Source organism: Orycteropus afer, unplaced genomic scaffold (genome assembly GCF_000298275.1).
Source record: "Orycteropus afer afer isolate SDZICR_OR568_19922 unplaced genomic scaffold, OryAfe1.0 scaffold00230, whole genome shotgun sequence".
NCBI lineage: Eukaryota > Metazoa > Chordata > Mammalia > Tubulidentata > Orycteropodidae > Orycteropus > Orycteropus afer.
The window spans coordinates 3,832,056-3,856,746 of NW_006921817.1; the positions used below are offsets into that span (position 1 = coordinate 3,832,056).

A 24,691-nucleotide genomic window follows, 5' to 3' on the forward strand; every position below is an offset into this window, starting at 1 on the left:
AGTTAGAGCTGATTACTTTAACTAAACAATACTATGTAAGGGATTGATTGCAATTTTAAGGTAGCTTTAAGACTTTTTCTTTAATACTGTTTCCTCATCCCTAGGAGTATATTGTCAGGATTTTAATAAATACAATAAATATTTGGAAAGAGTATTGTTATAGTTCATTTTTTCTCTTCCTACATTCAATTTTTTGTTTTGTTTTGTTTTCACTGTGCTTTATTTTTCTAGTGTATGCATTATCTGACTAGGAATTTCTTCAAAACTACACATAAGAGTAGACACAAAATCCAAAATGAAACTTCAGGGAAAAAAGGTAATGTTCTTAATGGACCTAGACCATTATAAGTAATAGGCTCCCCACAGTTTTTCTCCCTCTACCCCACAATCAGGCGTTTAGTCCTGGTCTTTAGTAGTCTGGACTTGGCTGCAGATGCAGTGAGAGTCTTAATACTGAAGTAGACAATCTTCTGTATACATATGGATTTCTAAATTTTATTTAGCTTCCTACCTCCAGGTGTTTTCAGATAATTACTCCCGTAACCTTACATTTGTGAACTTTAAGCCCCATTAGTTAAATTTCCAAAGGCAAGCTCTTATTAAGTCCAATAAATAATTGCATGTTTAATAAGTCTATTGTACATGGAACTCAAGTAGACCTGTGATTCTGAGGCTGCACAAAGGAAACTGCATTAAAAAACAAAGCTTGGCTAAGTGTATAAGATATAGACTCATTTAGTTCAGAAAATGTAGCTATAAGCTCTAATTAAATACCTAAAATATGAAATCCAAAGTCATAATACTTTTCTGTTTTGCTTGTTTATTCTATTGTTACTCTTAAATAAGCCCTATAATAATCATTTTTCTTTCACTACAATCTTTTTAATAACAGTATTAAAGAACTCAGCTATTTTCATAGCCTTATATTTGAATAGCCTTATATAATCAAAGGTTTAATAACATGATTATTCACCTGTTCGATGCTTTCCTTGTTACTGTAAACTTACTATGGAAGTAGATTGCCCAATCTTCCTTCCGAGGAATGGTTGCTGGGTTTGAACCTCCAGCCTTCTGGTTAACAGTCAAATGCCTTAGGCACTACACCACCAGAGCTCCCTATATTTGTTTATTCTTCCATTATGTTTATGTAAAAAATTTAATATCTCTTGTTATCAACTTATAGTAATGAGGTGGCTTTGACAGTGCTTAGGTGGAAAAGTGCCACTTTCATATATTTTTTAAAAGAGCCATCGTTTCTCATTTTATCCTATCACATTGATATCTAAAATTTCAACACTAGACTTACCTCCTCAGTGACTTAAGGTATTACTGTTGTTGTTGTTGTTATGTGCAGTTGAGTTGGACCCAACTCATGGCGACCCCTCTTTGGGTTGCCGAGGCAGTATCACTACAGAAGTAGATTGCCCAACCTTCCTTCTGAGGAGTGGCTGGTGGGTTTGAATCGCCAGCCTTCTGGTTAGCAATCAAATGCCTTAGGCACTATGCTACCAGAGCTTCCTAAGGTATTATTAGTAATGGGCAAATTTAAAAATCCTTATGTTTTGCCTAAAGAGCTCTCATAGCACAGTGACTAAGGCATCTGACTGCTAACCAGAAGGTTGGTGGTTCAAACCCACCAGTCACTCAGTGGAAGCAAGACTGGGCAATCTGCTTCTATAAAGATTTACCATGTCAGAAACCCAAGGGGGGTCACTATGAGTCAGAATTGACTCGATGGCAGTGTTTTTTTTTTTTTTTTGTATATGTTTTGCCTGGAAAGGAAGAAAGTTTAAAGAAGTATTTCTATCTATGAAAGCATTATTATGTCCTGCCACAAGGGTATAGTTTATTTTGACAGATTAGCTACCATGATCTTAAGAAGTGAGGACCAACACGTTGTAGGAATTGTCTTTAGGGACATAACTCAAAACTATTTAAAGTAGAGCTGGCCTGGCAGAATTGTAATGAATAATTATAAATGAGAGCACAGGATATCTGGAAAGAGAAGGAAACATAGGCTAGCAAAGGTTTGAAATGACCAGCCTAACCGTATAATTCAGGTTTGGTGTTCAGTTTTCAGAGTGAACAGTTCTTAATATTCTTTGATTCTGCATTCTATCTTTAAAAATCTTTGAGAATTTAGTGAAATTTATGAAAATCCCCTCCCCTCCCTTTTTTTTAAAGTAATAACAAACAGGAATTTACTACAGTATAATGATTCAGGAGGTTAAAACAATAATAAAAGTGCTCCTCTAATAAAACCTTTAAGGAGCTCTGGGGGCACAGTGTCTGAGTCATGTGACTACTAACCGGAAGGTTGGTGATTCAATCCCAACAAAGGCTGCATGGAAGGAAGTTGAGGCAATCTTCTTCTGTAAAATTTATGGCCTAGGAAACTCAACGGGGGGTCACTATGAGTTATAATAAATTCAGTGGCACTGGGTTGGTTTTCTTGGTTTTAATATAACCTTTAAAAATATGCACTTTCATGTATTTCCTTCAAAAACATCATAATTTTCATCATATCTGTATTACACAGATTGAGGGTCCTGATTTCTAAGAGCATCATCCTTCTACTTATATCATAAGCATCAGTAGATGCTTATCAACTTCCAATTTCTCTAAACTGATTAATATTAACAATGAACTCTTAAATTTAACAATATATTCAAACATTTGAAATATATATACAACATGAAATATATGGTATTTTTTTTTTTGTTAATCTATTCTCTAAGATTTGCACTGCCTATTTTGCATAAAAAGATCATTCATATTAAGTTGCACCAAACCATTACAGCATTCTTTAAAAAACGAGTCAAGACGAAATACATAAATTCAATACACGTGAGTAATCTGTAACCTTCTACTTTTTATATGTCCTACACCATCTGCAGTCAATTAAGTGATTCCCAGGTGTTCACAGTAATTGCTTTAACACAAGATTACATGTCACTTTAGGGGTCTTTAAATATTTATTATAAAACTCTCATCTACATTTTCTCCTTTCATTTGGGGACAAAACATGCTGATGTTTAGTACTGACAAAAAGAAGCTGCTAGGACAGGATGAATTATTTTGCAGATTAAATTTCATTTCAAATATGTTTAAGCAAAATTTTGGTGAAAAATAGAAATGTAGCAAAAATGTTGATTTACTTATGCCTACTTTCCTCATTTCAATAATGAGAGCAAAAATATACACCTAAAGAGATATTGCTATCTATCAAAGCATTACTATGTCCTGACACAAGGGTATAGTTTATTTTGGCAGATTAATTACCGTGGTCTTAAGAAGTGAGGACTTCCTTGCAGGAATTGTCTTTAGGACCATAATTCAAAACTTATAAATGGAACAGGCCTGGTAGAACTGTAATGAGTAATTCCAGATGAGAATTAAGACAAGGCTAAGATAGCAAAGAATCAAATCAGATTTCATTTTGCTAAGACAAATAAATACTAGAGAACTTAATGGAGCAAAAATTCATCACTTAATTCCCTTCTCTAAAGAAGAGAACTAAAGGATCTCTGGTGGCTTAATGTGTAAGACTTTGGGCTGTTAACCAAAAGGTTGGTGGTTCAAATACACCAGCTGCTCCATGGGAGGAAGATGAGACAATATACTTCCATAAAAGATTTCAGCCTTGGAAACCCAGTGGAGTTCCCTGAGTCAGCATCAACCCGATGGCAGTGAGTTTGTTTCTTTTAGAAGATGAGAACCAGTTTCTCACTTTTTCATATAGACTGGAAAGAACCATGAAGACCATTGGTATAATTACCTTATTTCACAGATAAGGAAAGTAAAACTTAGATGTTTGATCAAGTATACAGTTATTTACACATATAACCCACTGACATTGAGTCGACTCAGACTCATAACCAGTTGCTGTCCAGTTGACTCTGACTGATAACAACCTCACGTGTATTAGAGTAGAACTGTGCTCCACAAAGTTTTAAGGGTTAAATTTTTTAGAAATGGATCACCAGGCCTTTCTTCTGAGACAGCTCTGAGTGGATTCAAACTTCTACTTGCGGCTGGCAGCCAAGAGCCTTAACTGTTTATACCACCCCAGGATGCCACATATGTATTAACTCATTTATTTTTCACAACAGTTCTATGAGGTGGATACTTATTTTATCCCCGTGGAAACCTGCAGAGGATGTTCAGATAGGATATGTCACTTGCATGAGGTCATATACTAGGGGAATGGCAATGAGATTTAGCTGGCTCCAGAATTTATAGTACTAACCATTAAAAAATACTTCCTTCCAAAAACTAGATTTGAAGAAGTTCTTATTTTTGGGGTAAAAATGCTCATTTACAACATTTTGCTATACAAACCATATGATTATCCTGATAATATTATTAGTAGTTAAAATCTATAATTCCTATATTTAAAAAATAATTTTCATATGTGTTCTGATATTCTTTACTTTTGTTCAAAATCTCTTAGTAAAACAACAGTCCTTCTAGTAAGCATGTTATGTGTTTTCTATCATGAAATCTTTGGATATGTTCATTAACTTAAATTGCAGATTATTAAAAAAATGGAAAATGTTCAAGTAGTAACCAAAAAGCTAAGTCATTTTTGTGTATTAAATTCTTAATGGTAACATAGTTTCTCTTATAATTAAATGATGTTACTCAGTGTTTGCAATGTTAAGATATTATTTTTATTTTGCCATGGTAGGTGACTAGTAAATATTTTTTTTTTTTTGGAAAGCTTCAAACCTCAAATAATCTCTGGGGACATGTTGCATGAAATAAAATACTATTGTCTCCACAAGTCCTGTGTGTGTGTTTTAGTAGACTCAGAAGTGTCTTCTCTACAAGTAATGCAGGCTTTGTTTCCCAGTACTTCCCTTACACCAGTGGGAAGTGTGAGTATGTGAGTGTCTTTAGTTTTACTGAAGGCTATTGGAAAAAAAAGATACAGCCACAATTGCTAACTTTTTTCCCTTCTCACTTCATCTGACAAATGGCAAACCCAGGTAAAGTCTGGATCGTTTAAGGAATGTTTAAAAGACATAGCTATCATCTCTCTCAGGTAAGTCCAGAGTTTTATTCCTGAATTAGGTGACCAGTAAATGTCGTCATGTCTCTTGGGATCCTCAATAGATTATTTTATCCAGCTGCACTTTGGTATTGTACTCTCAATTTTATTAGAAGTATTTTACCACAGCTTTGTGTAACATAGCATTGATTTTGACATGGAGTTGTTAAAAATAATTCACACTAGGTCATCTACTTTTCTTTTGATTAAGCATCTCATTCAAGATATGTGAGAACACTTTGGTTTCACATTAGAATATCTTACATGTTTTCCAGAAATATTATGGGAACATGCCATCAGTCATATTTTCTTTTGTATTTGTTGTTATTGCTAAGTGTCATTGACTCTCTGACTCATAGTGACCCTGTAAACAGCAGAACATAACACCTCGGTCTTGAGCCAGCTCCATGATTCTTGCTATACTTGAGCCCATTGCCGCTGCCACCATGTCAATCCACCTCATTGAGGGCCTTCCCCTCTTTTGTCAACCCTCCACCATACCAAACATGACATCCCTCTCGAGGAAATGATCCCTTCTGACAACATGACCAAAGTATGTGACACAAAGTCTGACCATTCTCGCCTCCAAGAAGCATTCTGGCTGCACTTCCTCCAGGACAGATCTGTTAGTTCTTTGAGCAGTTCACAGTACTTTCAGCATTTTTAGCCAAAACCACAGCTCAAAAGCATCAATTCTTCTTTGGTCTTCATTATTCATTGTCCAGCTCTCATATGCATATGATGTGATTGAAAATATCATGGCTTGTTTCTTTTCTATTTGATTACCAGAAAATGAAAATAAAATGTGTAGTTGAATCAGCCACTCACTCTATGAAATGGCTTTCATATGGATAAAAGATGCTCTGGTAGCATAGTGCCTAAGGCACTTGACTGCTAATGAGAAGCCTAGTGGTTCAAACCCCACCAGCCACTCCTCAGAAGGAAAGTTGAGCAATCTGCTTCTGTAGTCATACTGCCTTGGCAACCCAAGGAGTTCGCTATGAGTCGGGTCCGACTTGACGGCACATAACAACAACAACAATGTTTTGACAGAATCATTTATTTGTGTATCTCCTTATAAATACTATATTTTTAAAATAGGTATTTTCTCAAGTGGACCTTATCGTAAAATTTAACTAAAAATTACAGGAAAAACAAATTAAATAAATGATTGTCTTCAGCAAATCCTGATGTGTGTGTTGTGGTTAGCTGCCATCGATTCTGGATCACGGTGACTCCATGTGTGCAGAGTAGAACTGATCAGTGGGGTTTTCAAGGCTGTAACCTTTTGGAAGCAAGTTTGTAGGCCTTTCTTCTGAGGCACCTCTGAGTGATTTCAAACTGTCAACTTTTGGGCTAGCAGTTGAACACTTAACTGTTTATGCCACCCAGGGACTCCTAGAGAATGCTAAATAGTTTTTCTTAGCAAGTAAGTTTTCTATTGTAATAAATGAAAAGGTTAAATTTTTAGATTTGGAACTGACTGATAGCTCCTGGAAGGGTCAAGCATACTGACTTTCTGTTCTTGTATATCTGCCTCTCATGTCCCCAATCTCTGGCTTTGGCTCTTTCACAAATTCCCCTGGAAATGAAGGCAAGAACCTCAGACCTCAGAAGAAACCAGAAGAGGCAAGTCTGGCTATAGAAGTTGTCTATAAATGTTTTCATTGAACTGTGGTGTTTAATCCTCAAGATTTGAAATATCAAAAGAGAACTAGTACTAAATGTTAATATCCCTTTGTTTAATTGCTTCTAAATTATATTCTTTATAATTACCATACAGTCAGGCTTATTTAAGGCAGACATGACTATAGACATAGAATAATTACGGAAGCAAGACTGAAAAAATGAGGAGTTATGGATTTTAATTAAGGTTTTTATATAATTGGGATATGTCACTGATTTTTGATACATGGAAATGAGAATATCAAAACTGAGTAAATGATTATGACAATAACAGCTAAAAGTTCCAAGGAGCTAATTCATTCAGTAATTCAGTCTCTCAAATTTATTGAGCATTAAACAAGAGGAATAATGATGACATATGAGATTTCATTTGAAGCAAAAATATTTTAGTCTTAAGTATACTTACTTTAAAAGTAAAATTTTCAGGGTAATGGCATTCTAACTTTTTAATACCCAATTAACCTTACTGGCATAATGAAATAGATGTGGAATAGAGAGCTTCTTGTCATATTTAAGACAGAGGACCTTATATGTAATTTTGCTCTATTACTAACTCAAAGGTCATAATTTTTACTGAAATTTAAATGAGAAGGCTACATAAGACAAGCATACAATCAAGAACAAAAAAACCTGTCTTTACCTTTTAATATTATTCCTTGCTCACCTTTTCAGTTTATCCTTCTCTTTAATATTTTTCTACCTTCTAGCTATAGATTGATGACCAGACCATTAATTGCTTATATGACAGTTTAGGAGAGCTCTGGTAGCATAGTGCCTAAGGCACTTGACTGCTAACCAGAAGGCTGGTGGTTCAAACCCACCAGTCACTCTTCGGAAGGAAGATGGGGCAATCTACTTCCCTAGTGATACTGCCTCGGAAGCCCAAGGAGGGGTTGCTATGAGTTGGGTTCGACTCCATGGCACATAACAACAACAACAACAACATATGAAAGATTAATTTTAAGAAGCTAAAGAAAATTTTAAGAAGTCCAAAAGTGCCAAAGTACAACCTTCAATATGTCCCACCTGAATCAAGAGATCATCTCAAGCACAGATTTGATACATGGAACACCAATGACCAGAGATCAGACATCAAGAGCATCATGCATGAAGAAAAGAAATGATCATTAAAAAGACAGACAAGGAAGAAAAGACCAAAATGGATGTCAGAAGAGACTCTGAAACTTGCTCTTGCATGGAGAGTAGCTGAAGTCAATGGAAGACAAGTAAAAGAGCTAAACAGAAATTTCAAAGGGCACTTTGATGAGATAAAGTAAAGTATTATGATGAAATATACAAAAACTTGGAGCTGAATAATCAAAGAAGAAGAACATCCTTGCTATTTCTCAAGTTGAAAGAACTGAAGAAAAAACTCAAGCATCGAGTTGCAATATTAAAGTATTCTAAGGACAAAATACTGAATGGTGCTGGAAGCATCAGAGGAAGATAGAAGGAATACTCCAAGGCACTGTATCAAAAATAATTGGTTGACATTTAACCATTTTAGGAGGTAGCATATTTGTGATCAAGCAGTGATGGTACTGAAGGACAAAGTCCAAACTGCACTGAAGCAATTAGCAAAAAACAAAATAAAACAAAAAAACAGTTCTAGGAACTGATGGACTACCCAGTGAAATTTTTCCCAAAATGGATACAGCATTAGAGGTGTTCACTTTTTTTATGTCAAGGAATCGGAAAGACAGATCCCTGACCAACTGACTGGAAGAAATACATATTTGTGCCCATTCCCAACTAAGTTGATCCAACAAAATGTAGAAATTATACAATTAATATTGTATGTAATAGATATAGATATAAGCTTTAACTTAGATTTCTCATGTTATTTCCATACTTTAATTCCCCATACTTTTTCCCTCCAAAAATGAAATTGAATAACAGGACAGTGGTCACAATCCAGTTCTAAGAACTGGATAGACAAGACAGAACCTTAAAGAATGAGTTCTGGGTATACAGCTGAACATCTGCTGTCTTGACTACTGCTACCAAGACAGCTGTGGTCTCCTCTCTCAAAATAGAACTGCTGATAAACTTCCTGCTACTCTACTTAAAGCTCCCAACTTCCCCATCTCAGGGCTGATACATTGTTGAGCTCAGTCTGGGTTGACACCATTCTGGTCTCAGCTTGTCTGCATGCTTTCTTTCAAAACTCTTTGAAAGAAAGAAAAAAAAAAAAAAAAAAAACTTGCTTTCAAAGCTCTCCTGCCTGATTCCTCTCTCCCAACACCAAACCCTGCAACATGAGAGTAAAATTTTACTGAAGATAATTTAAAGTAGTTGCAGCAGTGTATTGGCAGAGAACTGCTAGAAATTCAAGCCTGAATCAGAAGAGGTATAATATTTGGTGATGTAGGGTGGATCCTGGTTGAACACAAAGAATACTAGAAAGATTACCTGTGTTTTATTGACTCTGCAAAGGCATTTGCTTCTGTGGATCATAAAAAAATTATGGATAACATTGCAAAGAATAGGAATTCCAGAACATTTAATTGTGCTCACATGAAACCTGTACATAGACCAAGAGGCAGTTGCTCAAACAGAAGAAGGAGATACTGCACGGTTTAGAGTTAGGAAAGGTTTGCATCAGAGTTGTATCTTTTCACCATAATTATTCAGTCTGTACACAGAGCAAATGATCCAAGAAGCTGGACTATGGTAAGAAGAAGGATTGGAGGAAGCCTCATTAACAACCTGCAATATGCAGATGACATAGTCTTGCTGAAAGTGAGGAAGATTTGAAGAACTTACTCATGAAGAATTAACTACCATTAGTATAGATTAAATTTCAACTTAAAGAAAACAGAAATTCTCATAACTGGACCAATCAGTAACATCAGAATAAATGGAGAAAAGATTGAAGTTGTGAAGGATTTCATGTTACTCAGATCCACAATCAAAGCCCATGGAAGCAGCAGTCAAGAAATCAGGTGACAAAGTACATTGGACATAACTGCTGGGGAAAAAAAAAAAAAAAAAAAAAACTCCTTAAAGTGTTAAAAAGCAAAGATGTCACTTTGAAGACTAAAGTGAGCCTTACCCAAGCCATAGAATTTTCAATAGCCTCATATACATGTGAGTGGTCAACCATGAATAAGGAAGACTCCTGAAGAATTGGTGCATGTGAACTGTGGTGTTGGCAAAGAATATTGAATGAACCATGGACTTCTAGAGGAATGAACAGTCTGTATTGGAGGAAGTACAGCTGTAGTTCTCCTTAGAATTGAGAATGGCCAGACTTTGTCTCCTATTCTTTGGTCATGTTACCAGAAGGGACCACTCTCTTGAGAAGGATATCAAAGTTGGTAAAGTAAAGGATTAGCAATAAAGGGGAAGGCCCTCAAGAAAATGGATTGACACAGAACTGTGATGATGGGCTCAAACACGACAAAGATGATGAGGATGGTGCAAGACCAAGCAGTGTCTTGTTCTGTTGTGTACTGTGTCATTATGAGTTGGAATCAACTTGACAGCACCTAACAACAGCATAGATGATGACAGAGGCATATGAAAGAAATAAAAGAAAAATCGTGTTACTTTTTATTTATTGCTTGAAATAAAAATATTTTATTATATGAGAAGAAAGCAAACCATAACTTGTATTTCATCAAGTTGGCTAAATATTATTGAAAGAATTGTTTTAAATCAATTGTAATTTTCAAAGAGTAATAAGAGTACTTCAAATTTATTCAAAAGATCCATAGCATATTGTTTGTAAATAAACTATAACTATTTCTATGCTAATGCTGGAAAGGTCATTATATTTGTAAAGAATACAATTAACACAGCATTAATTAGGACTTATATTAGTGTTATGGACAAAAACTCTATATCTAAGTTGCATGATCCTATCTTATTTGCAGTGTCCCGAAGAAATGGTTTGTTTTCTATATGTCACATTATAACAGTCTTCTAAAAGAATTAAAAAAAAAAAAAAAAACACCTTTAAAAAAATAGCACGTAATTCATATCTTTTGTTTATTTTACATAAGGGAATTTTTATGAATAATATAAAACTCCACGCCACCAAAAAAAAGCAAACTCACTGCCGTCAAGTCGATTCTGACTCATCACAACCCCCTCCTTGAGTTTCCAAGGCAGTATCTCTATGGAAGTAGATTGCCCAGTCTTCCTTCTGAGGAGTGGCTGATGGATTTGAACTGCCAGCTTTCTGGTAAGCAGTCAAATGTCTAAGGTACTATGCCACCATGTAGATTAAAATTACGTATTATTTTGTAACCTATTAGAGAAAAAAGAGAGAAGCTCTGGTGGTGCAATGTCTAAGCACACAGCTACTAAAATGAAAGATACATGTACTAGCCTCTCTACAGGAGAAAGATGAGGCAGTCTGCTTTCATAAATATCAAAGCCTTGGAAACCCTACGGAGCAGTTCTACCCAAATCTATAGGACCGCTGTAAGCTGGAATTGACGACTGCAATTCTTTTTTGTTGTTGTTTTATATAAAAGAAAATAATTGTTCACTACAGATTGTTATTCAAACAGATTGAAGAATATTTATTTTAACATTGAGGATTATTCTGAGACTTGTTTAGAAAAGTTCTTGCTTTTCCTCAGAGTCGGACCTCTTGGAACCTTGTGCACTCTTTAACCAACTCCCAACAATAATCTCATTCCTGTCTTTTAGCTTTATTCAAAGGAAAGAACTTTGGAGGAAGAAATTTTGGCTACTTTAATCTCCTCTGATGTTATGAAGATCATGAAAAATTAGAATCTTAGTTTGTATGGGTGAATTTTGATAATATCTGGTTAATTTTAACATAAAGTCTGGAACAACTTTGTGAATGTACAATATTTGTCAAATTTAATTTTTTATGCAAAGCCTAAAAATATTTAGGTTTTGCTTTGATTATGCTTGATTTGGTATATGTGTAAAATATTGTTTTTGTATTCTTGAATTTAATCAACTTGGTTTGTCTACCTTGTCTTTGTATGGCACATATCCCTATAGGTTAAATGTATACAGGTTTTTAGTCTTATAAAGAAAGAGAAGGGCGGGGGCCGATGGGGACAAATACTTGTTTTGCTCAGCACTTATCCATAAAAATAGTACAAATAATTACCCATAAAGAAAATTTTACTTTCAAATTACCTTTCCCCTAATTTTTTGGGAAAAATTTCAGTGTGTCACAATGGTAAAACTGATTATAGGTATCTAAAAGTAATTGATATATTTGGGAGTAGAAATTAGAATTATTCTACTTAGAAAATGAAGAATAACTGGACATATTTTTCGTAAAAGTCCATTTTGTGGTGGTTGTTGTTGTTATGTACCATCAAGTCGGACCTGACTCATAGTGACCCCTCCTTGGGTTTCCAAGCCAGTTTCACTACAGAAGTAGATTGTCCCATCTTCCTTCCGAGGAGTGGCTGGTGGGTTTGAACAGCCAGCTTTCTGGTTAGCAGTCAAACACCTTAGGCACTAGGTTACCAGAGCTCCTCATTTTGTGGTAGTACATTTAAAAATATTATAAACTATTCTTATCACAAAGTATCATTCATATGCTATAATCATACCCATGGTTTTTTAAAAAAAGAAAAGAAATGTGCTTTAAACTTATTATATCAATATAATTAAAATTACAGTCTTTATGAATAAAGTTGTTTGTCTACATTTGGGAATTCACTCTAAATCTCTTCGAATTCTGCCCAAAGGTAATTTTATCATACCATGATTCTAAAATATTTTATATAAATCAGAAACATTTTCTGTGATGTCTTACAAATGTCTTTGCAAAATTAATTCAACATATATTACTTAATTACTGTCAGAGATACTTTGTATAGAAGATCATTATGAATTACCCACCCTATAGCAATCTATGTTTAATATAAATGATGACAATAATTGCAATCACAATCATCAGAATAACAAATTTCATATATGATTTGTCTACTATTTGCAGACACTGAAATTGCCATGATTTTTATAATAGCATTTAAAATAAGTGTCATTTTCTCTCTATTTCATAGATGAGAAAAACAAATCTTAAAAAGATAAATCAACTTATTGGAGCCCATCCAACTACTAATTAGTCCCATATGGTTTGACTTTAAGTGTGAATACATTATTCCCTCCTCTCCTTCCCCTTCATGTATGACTTTGTTACTCTACGTTTGGTGAAAAAAATGCAAAGCAGTGAAAAGACGAAAAACACCAACAACATGCCCAGGAAGACCAGGACATTAACACTTCTCAGTCTAAGCTTCACTGGAATAAGTGCATTTACATCCACAGAAACAATCTGTTGCATCAGTAATGTAGTGATTTCTTCATTTAAAATTAGGTGGAATCTTTCTTCTCTCTTTGTCTCTCTTTCTGCGTTTCCCCAGTTGGTGAATATTAGTACCTACATTAAAATCAGTTTGGAAGTGTGATTGAAAATACAAACATGATACTCTTATTCTTCATGTTTCCTGCAGGAGCATACAGGAAAATACAATCAGTATTTGATTACATTCCTTATTATCAAGCAGCTGTTTTGCTCTGCAGACAGAAATTGTATAGCTATTGTGTTTGACAATGGACTTTGGAATATTGTCTTTGCATGTTTAAATTAAATTTTGTCATTTCTATTAATGACATCTTTTTATGTCAAGAATGCAAAAGGAAATTCTAACTAGCCAATCAATTCTTAATTTTAAAAATGTTACAATGTGTTAAATCTGCCCTGCTTAGGCCTGCTTCTGCCATTCCAACAAAGTGATCAGGAATAGGGAATAAGAATTTAAGGGACAATCTGGTGCTTTTGAATCAATTCTATAACCATGTTGTTTTTGTTACCTACCGTCGAGTAGGACCTGACTCATGGCAACCTCTCCTTGGGTTTCTGAGGCAGTAGCACTACAGAAGTAGATTGCCCAAACTTCCTTCCGAGGAGTACATATGTATTTTCTCTAATTAATTAAATTTATCAATATGTATTTTAAATTAATTTTCAATATTGGTCCTTTTGTAAATGCCACCCAACTATAACAATTAAGAGATAGCTAATGATTAGTTAATATTACATAAGGAAATATGTACAATAAAATGTTATCACAAAAATGCAACTATAGTTTTAAAAATACATTTATATTAAAATATAACTTCCCCTCTTTTTTGCCTTCACTAAAGCAAAGATAAAAATAAATAAAAAATAAAAAACTGCTCCATATATTGACAAAAGAAATTGAGAGAATCAAATTCAAGTTTATAAATCTAGCATTTCGAAACATACACTTTCGTATAATTTAATTAGAAGTATTAGATACATATATTTGCATTTAAATGACTTTCTATTTACCTTTCTTCCTATTAAAGTTGGTTCAAATAAAAAAGCCTCATATTTTGCTATGATAATATGAATCTCTGTATTAAAATATTTACTTGATAAGAGGTGCAAAACTACTTATATTTTGTTACTAGTTTATATCTATAATTTCTGAAACCTATAAAACTTAAAGATAATTTTAACCACAAATTTATAATTATGCTCAACTTTTGTATCTATACTAGCTCATATAAATATATAAATATTATAAATATTATTGAATACTAATTTCTTAAAACAGCAGATACATAGACCTCATGATGTTATAACATCCCATATGTTTGTTTAAGTCTTGTTAGCTTAAGTCAACATATTCTGTGAAAACATTTGTTAAATGAATGGTGGACTTCATAATTCAAGAGTAACGAACAGCAAAGTAAATGCCACTTGATCTCACACTAACACAGTGAAAAGAATAATAGCCAAATAGAGAAAACCATAACTAACCTTATGGCAAATGAAATTATGAACAAGACAATTGGCAGAGGTAGGATGTTTAGTTATATATATTAGAGAAATAACACACTTGTAGTTTTCCCAAATTAGACACAGAGTTTTACATGAAGGTAAGATTTGAGCAACCTTTACTCACAAGCACTCACCTACTGTCAGCTGTCCAGTTAACTGCCCCATGTGATTTCTTGCATTCACTGTTACATTCCTGTCAGACTGTAAGACCAGAGGACTATCCTGGGAAACATGTATAAAATAAATGAATCAAACAGAAACATCATCAAAATTTAAAATATATAATTATACTATATTTGTCTGGATATTACCAAAATTTATATATATATATAGTATATGAATAATATTAGGCAGTTAAATTAACACTACACACATTGATTGAAAAATATAAAAATAAGGGTGGCTCATAATAACTACTTAAAACAATAGGAAAATTTCTATTTTGATAAGAGGGCATAAACTATTGGATATAAGCATTTCCAACTCTACTGAGTGCTGTATATTAAAGGTGAAGTAACTCATATCCTTCCCATCTCCCAATTACATATATGGCTATTTGTGCAGATATTTTAGATTTTATCCAAATGAGGAAGTTCCTTTCTAAAACTAATCTGCAGCTATAAGGTCTTAGCTCAATTGTCACGTCATCAAACATGAGTCTCCTGTTCCCTGTAACTACAAACTCCCAAACTCCATTTATATTATTTAAAGTATTTATTTTCCTCAAGTAAGTGTTTACTTGGTTTTTGTTTGTTTTCATTAGCAAAGGAAACATCCATGGGAGAGGAACCATGTTATTCATGTATATGCAGTTATATTCTCAGTACTCAGCATACTGCTGAAGGGAAATCATTTAAGTCATTATTGAATAATAAATAAATCTGTATCAAAATTGATATTGCCTAGTCCATGTAATTCATGTAGATATGCTTTATAAATCTTGTCCAAGGTAAGAAGGTATATGGAATTTAAGATGCTCGCTTGGAAATCCTCTTTTAGGATATATAATCTTGGTTAGATGTTGATTGTCAGTAATTTTTCACTTAGTATTAAAATAATTTATTGAGGCAAAATAGTATGGCTTTAGGAATTTCCATATAATATTTAAGCCCTGGTTTTGCCACCACTTATCTCAAACAAGTTACAAATGCCTACATTCTTATTTTTATGATCATGGTGATCATTTACAAATTAACCATTCATTCATTTAACAAATATTTATTGAGCACTCACTATGTGCAATGTACTATTCTATGGTATTGGGGCATATCAGTCAACAAAACATATAACCTGATCCTCATGGAGCTTGCCTTATAGATCTTAAAAATCTGTGGAAATCTATCCTAATACCATCTTCACCATCTAGGTGGTATATCACTCTAAGTCAACTTAAATATGTACAATATAAAAACTGTTTCAAGATTAAGATTTGGAATTTGGCATTTAGGTGTATATGGAAAGACCCTATAGGCCTTTTCTTAAAAGCCCCTTCTGAATAGATTTAAAGCAATAAGCCAACATGCACGTATACTCACACACATGTGGTTAAATAGTTTTCTTTTAAAATATGTTTTACTAGTATAATTAAGATAATACTTGATTTTTAAATATAATTCCCTCCATTTTTAAGAATATGGTATTCATAAAGTGAAGTATAATCATACAAGTATATTCAAATAGAATTAATTTCTTTCTTAGTTCTAATTTATTACAAGAACTCAGCTGTTTCTTTCTTTCCATTATAAATTAAAAGTTAAGTTTCCACAGTTATAAAAATTAAATCTAATCCCTTTTCAAAGACATTTCTGTCCTGCTGACATTCATTTTTGAGAATATCTGAAGTATTTTAATTTAATTTTATAATTTCTTTTCAGTGGTACATCCTAGTTTTGTTTAGAGTATAGATCAAAGATTTAGGACAGATTGCAAACAAACAGATATTGTACACCCTAAGGATACTACTATATCTGGTAATGATGCAAAGAGAATGATTCATAAAGACACTCAAAAAATGATTGTACTATATAGTGGCAAAAGGCAAGTAAAATATTTAAAAAGGAGCTTTGAAAAAATAAAACTAATTTGAATGTAAGAAACTACAAAGTGTATAAAAGAGCTTGCAGTTAAAAAATTGTAATAAATTACTAATTTAATTTTCTTACAGAGTATTTCTTTATTTTTACAATAAAATATGTTAAATGACTATTGTTCAGACTTCAAAAAACTGGCAAGACTATATGTTTTCATTTGAATTATTAGACATCGTAAATCCTAATTTATGTGAACTCTAGCATAACAGGACAACTTCAAACCAAAAAACCAAACCTTTTGCTCTTGAGTTGATTCCAAATCATAGTGACTCTACAGGAGAAAACAACTGCCCATTGAGTTTCTTAGGCTGGAAGTCTTTATAGAAACATAATGCTACATCACTCTCCTGTTTAGCAGCTGGTGGATTTGCAATGCTGCTTTTTATTTAGTAGCCAAGAACTTGACCACAGCACAACCAGGGTTGTTTATAAAATAGCATAACAATTAGTATATAAAATTTAAAGATTAAGTAAATTATGGAGAGTTCTAGTAGCATAGTCCCTAAGGCATTTGCCTGCTAACAAGAAGGCTGGTGGTTCAAACCCACCATTCTTCCTTGGAAGAAGGTTGGGCAATCTACTTCCATAGTGATACTGCCTCAGAAACCCAGGAGGAGTCACTATGAGTCGGGTATGACTCAATGGCAAATAACAAAAACAACAAGTAAATTATAAAATATATAATTTAAGAATCATTGCTCTATTATCTATTAACACAAAATAACTGTTTATTTTAAAAGACATCAGGCATTCATCAGATTTTATAGACAAATAGACTTGTATTAGAATCATAAGCTTAATGATTATGTGACTCTGTTTACATGATCTATTTCAAATTTTTGTTTATTCTAATCACAGATCTTACTGCAGTTTCATCCCTGACATTCTTCTCTTTACTTCACAATATTTCACAATTTTTCTCCAGATAATTTAATTTTTATATAAAAATAACATTTTTTTCTGAGATAGGTAAACAAATCTCTTTACTGATTAATAAATACATAGACATCAGAGGGAATGAACAATTCCATAGACTGCTGTTGCTTGTTGTTAGGTGCCATTGAGTCGTTTCCGTCTCATAGCAACCCTATGTACAGCATAACAAAACACTGCCCGATCCCGCACCAGCTCCATGATCTCTGCTATATTTGAGCTCATCATTGCAGCCACAGTGTCAGTCCATCTCGTTGAAGGCCTCCCCCTCTTTCGTCGACCCTCCAACCTGCCAAGCATGACATCCTTCTCCAGGGAATGGTCCCTTCTGACAACATGACCAAAATAGGTGAGATGAAGTCTGGCCATTCTGGCTTCCAAGGAGCATTTTGGGTGCACTTCCTCCAGGACAGATCTGTTAGTTCTTTTAGCAGTCCATGGTACTTTCAGCATTCTTCATCACCACCACAACTCAAAATCATCAACTCTTCTTTGGTCTTCCTTATTCATTGTCCAGCTTTCACATGCTTACGAGGCTACTGGAAATATCAAGGCTTGTGTCAGGCGCACCTTAGTCCTCAAGGAGACATCCTTGCTCCTCAGCACTTGAAACAGTTCCTCCGTGCTTGACTTTCCCAATGCTACACGTTGTCTAATGTCCTGACTGCTACTTCCATTGGCCTTGATTGTAGAACCAAGCAACATGAATTCTTTGACAACCTCAATCTTCTCTCTATTTATTGTGCTCATTGGTTGAGTTGTGAAGATTTTTGTTTTCTTTATATTGAGATGTAATCCATGCTGCAGACTGTATTCTTCAACCTTCATCGGTAAGTGCCTCAAGTCTTCTTCACTTTCAGCAAGCAAAGTCGTATCATCTGCATACAATCCATAGATTGTAGTCTTGTGCAAATCAATATCTTATTATGCTACACAAATATTAAACATCCACCACTTGTCTGTCAGTTTGTCATACTGTGCTGGCTTGTGCGTTGCCATGATGCTGGACACTATGTCATCAGTAATTCAAATATCAGCAGGGTCACCCATGGTGGACATTTTTCAGCAGGGCTTCCAGACTGACACAAACTTGGAAGAAGGATGAGACATTGTACTTCTGAAAAATTAGCCCCTGAAAACCTCATGAGTGGCAGTGAAACACTCTTATGTGTTACTGGAAAAGTATGAAAAGTAGTGACACATTACCTGATACTGTGTCAAAAGATGAATGCCTTAGGTTGGAAGTTACTCAAAATACAATCAGGGAAGACCTGCCTTCTTAAAGTAGAGGCCCTTTTGAATCAAGCAATCATTTGGTCTACTATACTGGAAATGACAAATTGAAGAATGGCATAACATTCATTATCAAAAAGAACATTTCAAGATCTACCCTGAAGTACCATACTGTCAGTGATAAAATAATATTCTTGTCCCTACAAGAAAGGTAAGTTTCTACTACTATCATTAAAATTTATGCACCAATTACTAAAACCAAAGATGAAGAAATTAAATATTTTTAAAAACTTTTAATAACTGAACTTGAGTGAACATGAAGTCAAAATATATTAATTATGACTGGTGATTGGAATATGAAAGCTGGAAACCCAGAAGAAGCATCAGTAATTGGAAATTATGGCCTTGGAAGAAGAAATGATGCTGGAGAACACATGATAGAATTTTTTAAGACTGGTGACCTATTCATTGCAAGTACATTTTTCAACGACTTAAACAGTGACTATACACATTGAACCTCCCAGGTGAAATCAAATGAATCAAAATGACTACATCTATGGAAAGAGGTGATGGAGAACTTCAATACTATCAATTAGGATAAGGCCAGTATTTGATTGTGGAACAGACCGCCACTTGCTCATACACAAGTTGAGATTGAAACTGAAGAAAATTAGAACAAGTCCACAAGTGCAAAAATGCAACTTTAATTATATGCCAACTGAATTTAGACAATCCAAAGAATAGAGAATAAGGAGAAGGATATCATGCTTGGTAAAGTGGAGGGTCAAAAAAAAAAGGGAAGGCCTTCAATGAGACAGATTGACACAGTGGCTGCAACAATGGGCTCAGGTATAACAAGGATCATGAGGCTGGCACAGGACCAGGTAGTGCTTTGTTCTGCTGTGTATAAGGTTAGCATGAGTCAGAGATGACTTGGTGGCACTTAACAACAATAACAACAAAGAATAGAATTGACAGATTGGATACCAGTAACAGAAGATAAGATGAGTTGTGGGATGATATCAAGAACATTATACTTGAAGAAAGTAAAAAGTCATTTAAAAAACAGGAAAGGAAGAAAAGATCAAAATAAATGTCAAAAGAGATTGAAACTCACACTTGAACAGAGAGCAGCTAAAGTGAATGGAAAAAATGATGAATTAAAAGAGCTAAACAGAATATTTTAAAGGATGAGTAGAGAAGACAAAGTAAAGTATTAAAATGATATAAGCAATGACCAGGAACTAGAAAACCAAAAGGGAAGAACATGTTCAGCATTTCTGAAGCTAAAGAACTGAAGAAAAACTTTGACTCAAGTTGCAATATTGAAGGATTCTATGGGGAAAATGACAAATTTAAGAGGAATGGCTTGGCATTCATCATCACAAAGAACATTTCAAGATCTATCCTGAAGTACAATGCTGTCAGTGATAGGATAATATCCATACGTCTACAAGGAAGACCAGTTAATACTAGTATTATTCAAATTTACACCACTAACCACCAAAACCAAAGATGAAGAAATTGAAGATTTTTACCAACTTCTTCAGTCTGAAATTGACCAAATGAACAATCAAGATGTGCCGATTATGGTGGTTGGGATGCAAAAGTTAGAAACACCGAAGAAACACCAGTAGTTGGAAAATATGGCCCTGGTGACAGAAATGACACTGGAGATTGCAAGACAGAATTTTGCAAGAGCAATGATTTATTCATTATAAATACATTTTTTTCAGCAATAAAAATGGTGGCTATACATGTGAACTTCACCAGATGGAATATACAGGAATCATATCAGCTACATCTGTGGAAAAAAACAACAGAAAAGCTCAACATCTTCAGCCAAAACAAGGCCAGGAGCTGACTGTGAAACAGACCATCAGCTGCTTATATGAAACTTCAAGTTGAAGCTGAATACAATAAAATAAGTACATGAGAGACAAAATATGATCTTGATGAATTCTACTTGAATTTAGAGACCATTTAAGAATAGATTTGATGCATTGGACATCAACAACCAAAAAGCAGATGAATTGTGGATGACATCAACAATATCAGACATGAAGAAAGCAAGAGGTCATTAAAAAGACGGGAAAGGAAGAAAAGACCCAGAGGGCTGTCAGAAGAGAATCCAAAACTTGCTTTTAATGGGGAGTAGCTAAAGTAAATGGAAGAAATGACAAGATGAAAGAGCTGAACAGAAGATTTCAAAGAGCAGCTCAATAAAACAAAGTCAATTATTATAATGAAATGTGCAAAGACATGGAGTTAGAAAACCAAAAAGGAAGAACATGCTTGGAATTTCTCAAGCTGAAAGAACTGAAGAAAAACTTCAAGTCTCGAGTTGCAATGTTGAAAGATTCTTTGGGCAAAATAATGAATGATGCAAGACACATCACCATACCAAAAGAAATGGTCAATGTTCATCCATTTCAGAAGGTAGCATATGATTAAGAACTGATGGTATTGAAGGAAGAACTCGAAGCTGCACTGACGGAATTGGTAAACACTTGATTGACAAATACCCATCGAGATGTTTCAGTAAACGGATGCCACACTGGAAGCACTTACTCATCTATGACAAGAAATTTGGAAGACAGCTGTCTGGCCAACTGACTGGAAGAGAGCCATATTTGTGCCCATTCCAAAGAGAGGTGATCCCACAGAATGTCAAAATTATCAGACAATGTTGTTAATATCACATATAAGTAAAATCTTGCTGAAGAGAATTCAAAAACAGTTGCAGTGGTATATTGACAGGAACTTCCAGAAATGCAAGCTGGATTCAGAAGAGGATGTGGAATAAGAGATTTATTGATGATGTTATAGGGATCTTGACTGAAAGCTAAGAATACCAGAAAGCTGTTTATTTGGTTTTATTCACTATGTAAAAGCATTTGATTGTGTGGATCATAACAAATTATGGATAACGTTGAGAATAATGGGAATTCCAAAACACTTAACTGTGTTCATGAGGAACCTTTACATAGACCAGGAGGCTGTCTTTCAAATTGATACAGGGGATACTGCGTGGTTTAAAATGAGGAAGGGAGTGTGTCAGGTTTCTATCTTTTCACCATACTTATTCAAATTGTATGCTGAGCAAATAATCTGAGAACCTGGACTATATGAAGAAGACCATGGTATCAGGATTGGAAGAAGACTCATTAACAACCTGACATATGCAGATGAAACAACTCTGCTTGCTGAAAGTGAAGATGCCTTGAAACACTTACTGATGAAGGTTAAAGACTACACTCTGCAGTAAGGATTACACCGCAACATAAAGAAAATGAAAATCCTCACAACTGGATCAATAAGCAACATTATAATAAATGGAGAAAAGACTGAACTTATTAAATATTTTATATTACTTGGTTCCACAATAAACACCAATGGAAGCAGCAGTCAAGAAATCAGAAGGCATATTACACTGGGCAAATCTGATGCAAAATGCTTCTTTAAAGTGCTGAAGAGCGAAGATGTCTCTTTGAAGACTAAGGTCTGCCTAATCCAGGCTATGGTATTTTCAAATGCCTCATATGCATGTGAAAACTGGACAATGAATAAGGAAGACCTAAGAAGAGTTGATGCTTTTGAGTTGTATTGGTGAAGAAACTGAAAGTACCATGGACTGCCAGAAGAATGAACAAACTTGTCTTGGAAGAAGTGCAGCTGGATTACTCCTTGGAAGCAAGAATAGTCAGACTTTGTCTCACCTACTTTGGTCATGTTGTCAGAAGGGACTGTTCCTTGGAGAAGTGTATCATGCTTGGTAAAGTGGAGGTCAGAAAAAAAGGGGGAGGCTCTCAATGAGATGCACTGTCAACAGTGGTTGCAACAATCGACTCAGGTATAGTGAGGATTGTGAGGCTGGTGCACGACCAGGCAGTGTTTCATTCTGTCATACATAGGGTTGGTGGGAGTTGTAGCTGACTCAATAGTACTTCATTACAACAAAAACTTGGGCAAAATATTGAATGACACAGGAAACATCAAAAGTAAATGAATGAAATTCACAGCCATTGTTCCAGAAAGAGTTGGGACTATCAGCCATTTCTGGAGGTAGGCTATGATCATGAAATGATGGTGTTGCAGGAAGAAATCCAAACTGCAGTGAAGGAATTGGAGCATACAAGGGTCCAAACATTGACAGGTTCCCATTGAGTTGTTTCAACAACTAGATGCAATGATGGAAGAGGTCACTTGTTTATGCCAAGAAATTTGGAAGGTAGCTACCTGGCCAAGTGACTAGAAGAGATCTGTATTTGTGCCCATTCCAAAGAAAGGTGATCCAAGAGATTTCAGAAATTTTCAAACCATATCATTAAAATCACATGCAAGTAAAATATTGCTAAAGATAACTGAAAAAAGTGGTTGTAGCAGTATGTTAACAGAGATCTGCCAGAAATTCAAGCCAGATTCAGAAGAGGGCATGGAATGAGAGTATCATAATTTATGCCAGATGGATCTTGGTTGAGAGCAAAGAATACCAGAAAGATGTTTACCTGTGTTTTATTGACTATGCATTTGACTGTGTGTATCATAACAAATTATGGATAACATAGTGAAGAATGACAATTCCCAAACACTTAACTGTGTTCATGAGGAAATCGTACATAGGAAAAGAGGCTATTGTTCAAATAGAACAAGATGGTAAATACAGGTTTAAAATGAGTCAGGGTGTGTGTCAAAGTTGTAGCCTTTCACCATCTGTATGCTGGGCAAATAATCTGAGAAGCTGGACCATATTAAGAAGAAAACAGCATCAGGATTAGAACAAAATTCATTTACAACCTGTGATATGAAGATGACCCAACCATGCTTGCTAAAAGTGAAGAAGACTTGAAGCACTTACTGATAAAGATCTGAAGATTAAAACTACTATCCTGAGTATGGGTTACATCTCAACCTAAAGGAAACAAAAATCCTCACAACTGGACCAACAAGTAATATTATGATAAATGGAGAAAATATTTAAATTGTCAATGGTTTCAATTTACTTGGATCCACAATCAGCATCAATCAGCCATGAAGAAATCAGACATTGTATCACACAGAGAAAATGTGCTGCAAAGGACTTCCTTAACATGTTACAGTGCAAAGATATTACTTTGTAGACTAAGGTTTGCCTTTCCCGAGTCAGGGTATTTTTCCCTAGCCTCATATGCATGTGAAAGCTGGAGAGTGAGTAAAGAAGACTGAAAAAGAGTTGATGCCTTGGCAATGTGTGTTGCCAAAGCATATGAAAAATGCCATGGACTGCCAGGAGAATGGACAAATCTTTCCGGGAAAAAGTGCAGCCAGAATGTTCCTTAGAAGCTACCTCATCTTACCTACTTTGGTCACACTATCAGAAGGGACTGGTCCCTGGAAAGAACATCATACTTGGCAAAATAGAGGGTCAGTGAAAAATGGGAAGACCCTCAGTGAGATGGATTGACACAGTGGGTAGAATTATAGGCTCATGCATAGTAAAGATTGTGAGGATGGCAAAGGACTGGACAGTGTTTCATTCTTTTGTACATAAGGTCATTGTGACTTGGAGTCTACGCATGGCACCTAACAACAAAAAACAATATTAAAAATGTGATAAGGTGCACTGAATCACAGCTAAATATCTATTTTGGTAAAGAGAAATTAATATATGTAAAAACATGTTCATTGATAAATCACATAAAGTCTGCGTTATACATCAATGCAGTTAATTCTTTGGGGTTGAGACCACATATGTTTCAGAGTAGAGCCGTGCTCCAGACAGTTTTCAAGGTTGTGACCATGAGACCTTTCTTCTGAAGGGACGGTAGGTAGGTTTGAACAACCAATCGTTTGTGACTGGTCAAGAATTTAACCATTTGATCAACCTAGGGCCTCCGTATA

At 34.8% G+C, this 24,691-nt stretch overlaps 1 protein-coding gene across 1 annotated transcript in view; it reads right to left on the reverse strand.

Annotated features, from left to right (window-relative positions):
* SGCZ (sarcoglycan zeta) overlaps positions 1–24,691 on the reverse strand; it is an 865,402-nt gene that overhangs the window by 221,365 nt on the left and 619,346 nt on the right. Inside the window, exon 3 of the mRNA XM_007948877.1 lies at positions 14,690–14,777. Coding sequence (XP_007947068.1) covers positions 14,690–14,777 — 88 coding nt within the window. The remainder of the gene's footprint in view (positions 1–14,689; positions 14,778–24,691) is intronic.